Source organism: Cyclopterus lumpus, chromosome 14, assembly GCF_009769545.1.
Source record: "Cyclopterus lumpus isolate fCycLum1 chromosome 14, fCycLum1.pri, whole genome shotgun sequence".
NCBI classification, from domain to species: Eukaryota; Metazoa; Chordata; class Actinopteri; order Perciformes; family Cyclopteridae; genus Cyclopterus; species Cyclopterus lumpus.
In genome coordinates this window covers 4,159,330-4,169,028 of record NC_046979.1, presented here as the reverse complement: position 1 = coordinate 4,169,028, position 9,699 = coordinate 4,159,330, and the positions used below count along the sequence as shown (strand labels likewise).

The window sequence follows — 9,699 nt, the reverse complement described above, 5'->3', positions numbered from 1 at the left end:
ACGAGCGGTACATTATTGTGCTATTTGTCAATATTTAAACTACTGAAGTGACAGAATAAACAAAATAAAGTAATCGGTTATTTTAGGCGATCACGTGGGTGAGATAAATCATATAAAAAATCATATTACATCAAATTAATATGTAAGCTATGACCATGTGCATACTGTAACATTCATATAAAACACATACATTAACTTTTCATTATTGCTAATAAATATATACTACTTACTTCAATACTGCTAATTATTTTTATTACAGTTTAGCTGTTTCTTATTTCATTGTAAGCAATTATGATTTCAAAATGTTTGTATTTCACACATTATATTGGAATGAAATGTCACTCGGAGGTCAGCGGTGAATCATTCGTTGCATAAAAAAATAAATAAACTGAAAATAAACTGAATAAGAAGGCTGACACGACACTTCTTAATAATGACGAGAGCTTTGACAACATTTCATCGTGTTTTACAATTTATTTGCTTATGTTCTTTTATTTCTTGCAACATAATGACAGAAAAACATCTGCTATATCCGAGCGGTGAGTTACAGAAATCACGTTCAACATTACGATAGATTTGAGACATATTTTATTAATATGAGACGTTGACGTTAGACATTACGTCAATGTATTTTACTTACAGACTTGTGATTTAACCAAATAAACCAATAATATGCTTAATCACTCTGTGTGAATATGTATATCTATCTAAAGTCGACATTCAAGGGAAGGGGGGCATGCAGTCAAATGTTTCCTTAATATACATGCAGTGGAAAACACATCGTATGCATTTATTACCTTACTAATATTACATTACATGTCATTTAGCTGACGCTTTTATCCAAAGCGACTTACAATAAGTGCATTAAACCATGAGTCCAAACACAGAACAATGAGGAATATACATTTCTCATGTATTCATCAATGTAAATACATACCGTGTTTATTTATGTAGATGTTTTACGCCGAGATATTAAAACTTTAAAATGTACAAATGTCCTGCTGCTCAACAACCTGCCTCTTTCCATCGATGCAACACATTTTTTTTTTTCTGTCGATGCAACACATTTTTTTTTTTCTGGTTTCTTCTCAGGTTTTATTAGACCTTTTAAAAAGGCACTAAATAGTTTTTTTTTTTAAATGGGTTGATTATATCCCAAAACCTTTTTTTCAATTCCAAATTCAACCAGACAGAAATATAAAAAAAATAAGTACTTTATGTGGCTCCTCCGCCACCAGAAGGGCCTGGAACAAGTTTATGATGCTTTGTGGTCCAGTCATCCCTTTTTTTTTTTTTATTAACTCCATCGTAAATTAAGTTTTTTATATATATGTGTTTTCACTTTTATATGAACAAGAAACTCAAACTAATTGTTGCCAGGTTACTATATTTCTTGATTTTCATTTTCTTAACTTTTGCTTTCATGCTTTGCTTGTTGGGCATCTCAACAAACAAAAAAAGCCTCGGGTCAGGCTCTGAAAACATCTCATCCCGCACACGCGAAATGCAACTTTTAAAACTCTCCGGTCAAACCTAAATTGATGACGGTGGTAATAACGATAATATGTGTCAGGACAGTTGGTTACTGGACCTTTTGTACATAGGTTCCAACCACAGGAAGCCTTTCCCGGTCTCGTTGCTATATGCGAGTGCCTCTCTGTATCCACTGAGCTACACAGGGCACAGAGCCAATAACTGGCCTTTTTTTTCCCCCCAATTCAACGCTCTCTTCCCCACTGAGCTCGTGTCCACGGCGACCTCATGCGACCTGCCACACGGACCACAGCGTGCCCAGCGTGATGCTGTAGGCCACCACGGCCACCAAGTAGACCCTGAAGAGCAGCACGTCTAGCACGTAGCCGACCTGCAGCCACTCCTTGGCGACCTCCCGGCACCTGTCCCTCTTCTCCAGGAAGTGGCGTATCGCCGTCACCTCGTGCAGGATGTTGTCCATGACCGGCGGGGCGTGGTCCCTGGACGGGGGCAGGCCCAGGCCGAGCAGCCGGCCTTCTCTGTCGTGGTGGCTGAGCCTTCGGCCTAGCTCGCAGGTGTGGTGGAGGGGGCACTGGGCTGCAGGGACGGGACAAGGATAGGCTTCGTTTTGACTTTATTGTGTCGTTTTTGTTTTTAGGTCTGAAGGTTCAAACTAAGAGGATAACCTTTTCTTCTAGTGCCATTAGGAGGCTAAACATGTTAAACTCGCATTCACGATCGAAAGGGGGATTCAAACCCATTTTGAGTTCATCGACTTTTTCATTATCAGCCCCGACTACCGGTGATTCATTTCCCACCCAACCACCCGCGTCTCCTGAAAAAGTACATTTAGCTGACCATTCAAGTGTGGAGGAAGGAAATGCAGTGGGGTTTTTTTTTATTCTCACACAGAGGAAGCATTGTAAATGGATGTATCACGTATTTTTCCATCCATTTTTCATTTGATTAAAACAATCTGAATAGACGTGATACATACAGACTTGTGCTTAATCGGCACAAGAGTGAAAAACCACATGAGTTCCCCTGTACCTTACCAGTCCCGTAGTTGTTGTCCTTGTAGTGCTCCAGGTCGGTGCCCTGGGAGGACAGAGTGGGGCACAGGCTGTGCTTCTTGTGGATGCAGAAGAGGGCCGGAGCTCTCTCCAGCACCAAGTACTTCACCCAGTGGGGCACCGGGGGCTGCAGGTCCTGCTTGTGGACCAGACGCACAATCAGGACGGTTTCTGTCAGGCTGATCACCAGCAGGGCCATGCAAACCACAAAGTACACACCTGTACGGCACAGATAATAAAATAAAAAAAGAGTCGTTAGATGATGACGATAACCTGGGATTCCTCCAATTATCAGTGCACATAAGACTTTGTTTTGCCACATTAATTTTCGAGGTAAAATAAGATTTTTAAAATCATTCCTTTGAAGAAAAAGAAACCTCTTCCGAATGCAATATGCATTCCCGGTCACCTATCAGAGGGGTTCCGATGGCCGTGGCAGGAAGAGTGTCGGACACGATGATGAGGAAGACGGAGTAGCCCAGCAGCAGAGTGATCTTGAAGGAAACCCTCTCGCCGCTGTCTGGCGGCAGATAGAAACCCACGATGTCCATCACCATCAAGAAGATACTGGGCAGCAGCAGGTTCACGGTGTAGAACAACGGACGCCGCCGGATCACCACCTGCGAAAATATAAGATTTTTAAAAGTCAAGTCGAAAAAGGCAGGACGCGGTTAGCTTAGCTTAGCTTAGCTTAGCATAACCATTTAAATAAACCAGGGGAACAAGGTGCCATGGCTCTGTCTTACTGTATGTCAATGATTAACATGTTGGTTTAAGCCATACGAACTAAACCCGTAAAAAAAAAATACAAATGGATCCACCTGAAACAATAAAGAAAGGCCACAAAAGCACCCGTCATTAGGATCACGACTCGCTCTAGTTTGTGTTCATATTTGGAGCAAAGTTTAGCTTGTTTAGTTTTGTTAAACTCTTGCCAGCGACGGGTCATCTGTGTTCCCCCGCGGGAAGAAGGATATCTTTACAGAAAATAAGGTTATAATATGTTTTGGCTTCATATCACAGCATATAAACCAGGCCAATCGATCTCTAAGACAATTTGACTGATTCCATGGCAGAAACGTCATAAACGTATGTTAATTTATTATGTTCAATAAAAGTGTATTTCCTAATTCTTGAGAGATCTCATATGTGAGCTAGACAGAGTAATTATTGTGCATACATTTACTGTAGCTAGGTACTTAGGCCCCTGTTGCATATATTACTCGGGGGGGGGGAAATTGTTTTAGTTCAAAAAAGAGAAGGAAGAAGATCATAATGAATGTCTAATAGCAGCAGTCTCGCATGTCTTGAGGTCAGGCAACCGAGGTCAAAAAGACAAAAGCTTCGATGCACCACATGCATGCTTCACATATACTACGCGTGCACACGCACGCCTTCAAATCGCTATTTCAACTCCTCACATGGAACTTCATCTCGGCGTAGTAGTCGTCATTGTCGACGCTGAAGATCTTGTAGTTGGACAGTATGTGGAGCAGCTCCCACTCGCCTTGGTTCATGAAGACGCTCTTGTCCTCCCTGAGCTCCTCGGGGCTTCGCATCAGGGTGATGTTGATGTCATCGACTGCAAATCGAAAGCACAACGTCTCGAGCGGCATGAAACCGGCCGTGGCTTGACTAACTTAGTAAAAAACCCAATGTAACAATGACTTTACTGAATTGTTACTCATTATTTCAATTATTAATCGTGCACAAATTGGTTAAAAACAATTACAATCCAGTATATAAAAGTAAGTAGCATGCAAACTAGAAACTAAACTAAAAGTACGTAAACATAGAATTGAATTTAAATGTTTTTTCTCCTCTAAATACGTTGACCTCGCCTCGTCGTACTTTCTATCTTTTTTTCGCGGTTACGCTGAATTCCCAGATCTCTGCAATTAACTTGATGGATTTAAACCACAATAAGTGTTCAATCACATTGTGAATGAGTGTGTTGGGGAGAAAAAAAAGAAATAGGGATGAGCGTCTTACTGGTATGTAGCCAGCTCTGGAAGGTGAGGCTGCATTTCTGGACGTCAAATGGAAAGTTGTAGATGTTCAGAGTGCAGGCCGTGACCACCTGGATGGGCTTGTAGTTGCGCACCAGCCCATCGTGTGTCACATACACATACGGTATGTCCGGAGACTTCCCCACATCTACGCTGCGAGGCACAGACAAACATGTCAACTAATACCGCTTGTTGTTGTTGTTTTTTTTCACAGGTATAGAATAAATAATGGCAGGTCTCACAACTCGTTGATGAGGATGTCGGGCACCCACACATTCGTAGTGGGTATGGACACTTGTTTGACTTCATCGAAGTCCTCCGGGTCCCACACCAGGAACTCATCCGTCCACGACTAAAGTATTGTCGAAAGGAAGAAGCTAAATTAGTGAATATTAGGTTACAGATTAAATAAAGCATGAAGCAATAGTGTCTCACTAACATATGTTATATGCAGACATTGGGGAATTGATAGTGTAATAATGCAATAAATAAAAGCAGCTGTGTTCTGCATGTAGCGTCTATATAGCACATGTTGTGATTAATTGTTGTTGTCTTTGTCTCACCTGTCTGTACCATACATACGTTGTCAACACCTGGTTCTTCTCATCCTGTTGTGGAATAGAAGACATGCTTTTTTTATTTTAAATCTATTGTATTTTTAATACATCAACTTATTTAATATTCTGCTGATTGCATATTTACATAACATTGAAATGTAACACCCACATGTCGATGTTTTCAATTCAAGTATATGTTCTGTTTTAGGATGCATTTATAACCAATGTTGGATTCGATATCGGTGACAATGGAGCAGATCTTTGTTGACTCGATACTATATTCATTATGTACCGTGATTTTAATTCCTCTTTACGTTTTGACCAATTTTCTTTTGCTCCATTAATCGTTTCTGATTCAGAACCCACCATTAAAACGCAGCCAACAGGCCTGAAAAACAACAGCCGGATTAAAAAAATAAAAATAATAGGCAAAAAAAAAGCATACGACCTGGGGCCACAGATGTTAATTCAACACTTCCAGTAAATAGAGTACGGTAGGGCCGTATGGAGGATTCAATTATAATGAAGATTCAATTATAATGTTAACGTTTTAATTCAAAATCAACATTTCTTTTCTTTTTTCTTATATGTCTAAAACATGGTATTTCTGCATGCAAATAAGAAAAAGGCTAAACTAATAGTATCAGTAGGCTGTTATAGTGAAATTAAATGTCAGTGCCAGGCTGCGTCGGATTGTTTCTGACCCGTGTGAGTAAAATTATATCAAAAGAACCACTCTGTATAAAGCACAACACCCGGTCGGTGTCTAAAGTGATGAAGGCGCCGGCTTTATTTCTTCATCTCGAGGCCCTGTCCTTCAGAGCGTCGTAAATAAAATGTGTGTCAATCAAATATAATAATAATAACACAAGAAAACTTGGTGGTCAGGTGGTATTTCAGCATAAGAGTCTGCACAAAATGTGGCGGCTAAGTTACAAATCAAATATAAACCAAAAGAGGTTCGTACGATGGAATATAAACCAATAATTAAAAGGAGTTACAATACGCACAGTAGATGATATGCATGAAACTGCATAGTGGTACAGGTCAGTGGTAACTCACCACATTGAGGATGGAGTAAACCATGAGGTCTATGGCCACGATGGTGGACGTCCTCCAGTCCTTCACTGGTCTCACTCCCTTCTTATACCCCGCGCTCAGAAACTCAGACAGCCGCACTAACGTGGCGTTGGCGAATCGTCCCGAGCTGCCGCCCAGTTTCTTCACTGAAAATGTGTGAAAAATATAAAAGTCGTGTTACGTGCACCGACATGAAGAAGTCGTGTTTATCTCGTATTGTCAGCAAGAGAGGATACGTGAAGAAACAAATGGTAAATCAAAAGCTATTAAACACATTAAACATGCGTTAACCTCTTGATTCAACATAATAGAGCAGACATTTTCTGTGTATTTATATATATATATATATATTACCCCTATTGTTGATTGTATGGGGTTATATATAAGGGTCAGTTATGTTATTATAATGATTTTTTTTACCACTATGTTCCTTCTTTTAGCTCTGTATTACACACGTGTCTTCAACAAATGTATACGAATATATATGTTAAAACTACATACTGTATATTTGGTGACATAATGGCCTTAATCCCACTATTATTATTAATACTATGCGTGTTGTTGCTAGTTTTAAATATAATTTCTTATTGTAATTTGGGGGTGAATAGTTTTTGAGACGCATAAACTGTGATGCCTTTCTGAATTGGAGGACACTTTGGAAAAGAGGACTTTCACTACATCTTGTTTTTAATATAATAAAAATGTATGTGAGTAACAATTGAGTCTAATATTGCAGTCAGACCACACAGTCAACATACTATGTGTCCTCAGAAATTATAAGAAATTAAAAGTACTAAAAAGAAATGAAGAGAACTTGAAAGAATTAAAAGAAATTAAAAGGACAACATTTGCTGGCAGATGCATACGATTGAGGGACTTTTCCATAATAAGGTCGACCAACCGTAAAAAAAAAAATATTCGAAAGCATTGCAGTGAAAACAGAAGCTGCCGTACCTGTGCAGGCTCTTGATGCTCCTTGAATCAGAAGGAAGATGAGTGCACTCCAGGCTGATGACAGTCTCATGGTGCCAGGTCACCCGTGTTTTCTTTCCCCCCCTCCTGCGGGTTGTTGTCTTGACGGAGAGGCCGCGCAATGCCTCCATCTCCATCCGCTTTATTCCATCGCTTACCACTCGCATCCGCTTTTCAAAAAAAAAAACCTTGTTAGTGTCACTCATCTCGTTTGGGTGTAGCCAATCTGCCCTGACGCCACTCCTCCTCCGTGCTCTCTGCCAGATAAATGGAGCTGAGAGACGGCAGAAATGAAAGCCGGCGACCGGATCGTATATCGAGTCTGAGTGATCGTCTAATTAAGTAGTGTGCCGACATCTGGCCAGTATGTTTACGATGATGTAGTCCAATTAAGAGACTGTTCGGAGTGTTTACTCACTCTACTGGTGGCAAAAAGTTCCTATACGTTTAATCTCCTTTTCATCACATAAAGCCCACAGTGGCCATCGTCGACTGCTTTACTCGACTTTCTTGAATGTTGACTGCTTTCACGGTTGCCATTGTTAAAATCAAATGGCATTAATTGGCCAGTTGTGCTTATCAACAACATTTGAATGAATTAAAAAAACAATAATAGACAAGATTTTACAAGTGCTTATATATTGTCATAATGCTGTCGTGCTTCTGTCAGGTTACTTTAAAGTTCAGAATAACACATAGAAGGTGACATTTGTGTCTGGGAATGCATGCTTCTTACACACCCACACACATTATCTTCTAGTCTCATTAGAAAGTGGACTGGCCTTGCAGGGCTCAGATGGAATTACCCTTGTTTTACTCCCTGTCAGGAGGATACCAGGTGTGAGGGAATATATGCACTTTGTTTATCCGGAGGGTTGTTTTACATCTTACCAATGCTTCCTTTGGAGTTGTTTGTGGCATGGCTGAATAATAGCCCATGTGTACAGAAACATCCCAGAAGAGCATGAGAATCAATGGCGCCCCCCCCCCCCCCCAACCCCCCCTGAGGGGCCTTGTGGCTGTCCTCCAGGTGTAAAATCAGAAATACGAAGAAAAAAAAAGGTTGGTTTTTGACTTTGTGAGGCTTTTATTTCACACTTGTGTTCATGTAGCGACTTCACAGAACAACACACTTGAAGGCTCGTTCGTGCATTTCAAAAGAACAAATGCATTCATCTTGAGATGACGTTCACATTCAAAGAAGAAGAGAAAGAAAACTCAAAGCTTCGACTTTAATATCCAGCTTGCGTTGCTACCTCCGACAGGCAACTAAACATTGATCCTCAGCTTTAGTTGCGTAACATCATGTAACCAGATCCACTGGAATAAAAAGGTGTGCGGATGCTGCGAGAAGTGCATTAATATGGATCTTTCCACTGGCAAGTTTGCTGCGACGCACTTTTTGATATTCTAGTCATGACTATTAGGAAACCGACGTGGGAATGGAGACGCAGCAGCTGAGCTCTGAATGGGGGTTTATTGATCTATTTTTTGGCAGTGGGATGGAGATTAAAGCGTGAATACAGTATCATAACATCACACTGGCGCTGAGGATTTTTCTCCAGAGGGCTGCTTTATTATTCTTTGAGTCAATCTTCACTTGTCGGGAATTCATGATAACAGATGCGAAAACAAACTATAATGTTGCTGTACAGTGGCGATGCAATATCTGGAGGTTATGCAAGCAGTACTTATAAAGGGTAGGTCTGGTTTCAGACAACTTGAATTTCATTCTGGTAGTTTTTGGGGCAATGAGTAGCAATAATAAGATTTGGGAACACTTGATGGACACTTGATGGACACTGATCAGATGAGACGTATGCCAAATATATTTAAAAGATAAATAACTATATTGTACTATCCTTGCTTTCTGCTGCTACAAACAACTTTCTCCCTGGGGATGAATAAAGTATATATATTAACTATAGTTTACAGGTGGACTTCATGCTTCAACTATACTTTGACCTCCTGTAAATATCAGTCGTGAATGTTCAACGACACAAGAAGGAAGCTTTGGTGATGGAGGGAGTCGGAAAAGAGTGATAGACATCCCACAACTCGTATTAATTAATACGACAACATGGTAGTTACAAACAAACGTCTGAACTTCATTTATATTCTGGAAAAAACGGTTTGTTTACAACCTGTCTGATCAATATTTCTGATATTTCCGATGTTTCTTTACCCCTTCTCTTTTGATGAGCACTAATGTTACCACTACTGCAAAACCCCACAGAAATACAAGGTTAATTGTAATAATACGTTACGTTTTCTAAAAGGCATTGGTTAAATATTGGAGCACAATATAAAGTGTATCCTATATTCTATATGTCATTCTTATAATAACCTCTGTGGAAGGAAAATTAAAGTATATTATTGCAATAATAATTCTGCATCCCCCTTTCCTTGCATTGGAATTCTACTTCTCAAACAGACTAAAAACTACTGCATCCTAAATCGCTGTAAAGTCAAAAGCAAGAAGTTCCTTTTACGGTATTCGTGTATCATCATTAATAAAGTCCACGATCACGCGGG

At 40.1% G+C, this 9,699-nt stretch overlaps 1 protein-coding gene across 1 annotated transcript; it reads right to left on the bottom strand.

The window, feature by feature from the left end:
* Nucleotides 1-1,759: 1,759 nt before the first annotated feature.
* Nucleotides 1,760-7,216, bottom strand: htr3a (5-hydroxytryptamine (serotonin) receptor 3A). Its single transcript, XM_034550445.1, has 9 exons — nucleotides 7,147-7,216; nucleotides 6,175-6,338; nucleotides 5,119-5,163; nucleotides 4,798-4,907; nucleotides 4,539-4,708; nucleotides 3,968-4,128; nucleotides 2,956-3,166; nucleotides 2,529-2,765; nucleotides 1,760-2,070 (listed from the first exon to the last, which is right to left on the bottom strand). Exons 1-9 carry the CDS (start codon nucleotides 7,214-7,216, stop codon nucleotides 1,760-1,762), a joined length of 1,479 nt encoding a protein of 492 aa, XP_034406336.1.
* Nucleotides 7,217-9,699: the final 2,483 nt, after the last annotated feature.

What these genes read in the sequence shown, in the direction of transcription:
- htr3a (XM_034550445.1), bottom strand. Translation starts at nt 7,216, where the DNA reads ATGAGACTGTCATCAGCCTGGAGTGCACTCATCTTCCTTCTGATTCAA. An exon ending in TTTACTCCATCCTCAATGTG is followed by an intron (nt 5,164 to 6,174) that starts GTGAGTTACCAC and finishes ATTCCACAACAG; the next exon opens with GATGAGAAGAACCAGGTGTT. An exon ending in ACGCCGAGATGAAGTTCCAT is followed by an intron (nt 3,167 to 3,967) that starts GTGAGGAGTTGA and finishes ATATTTTCGCAG; the next exon opens with GTGGTGATCCGGCGGCGTCC.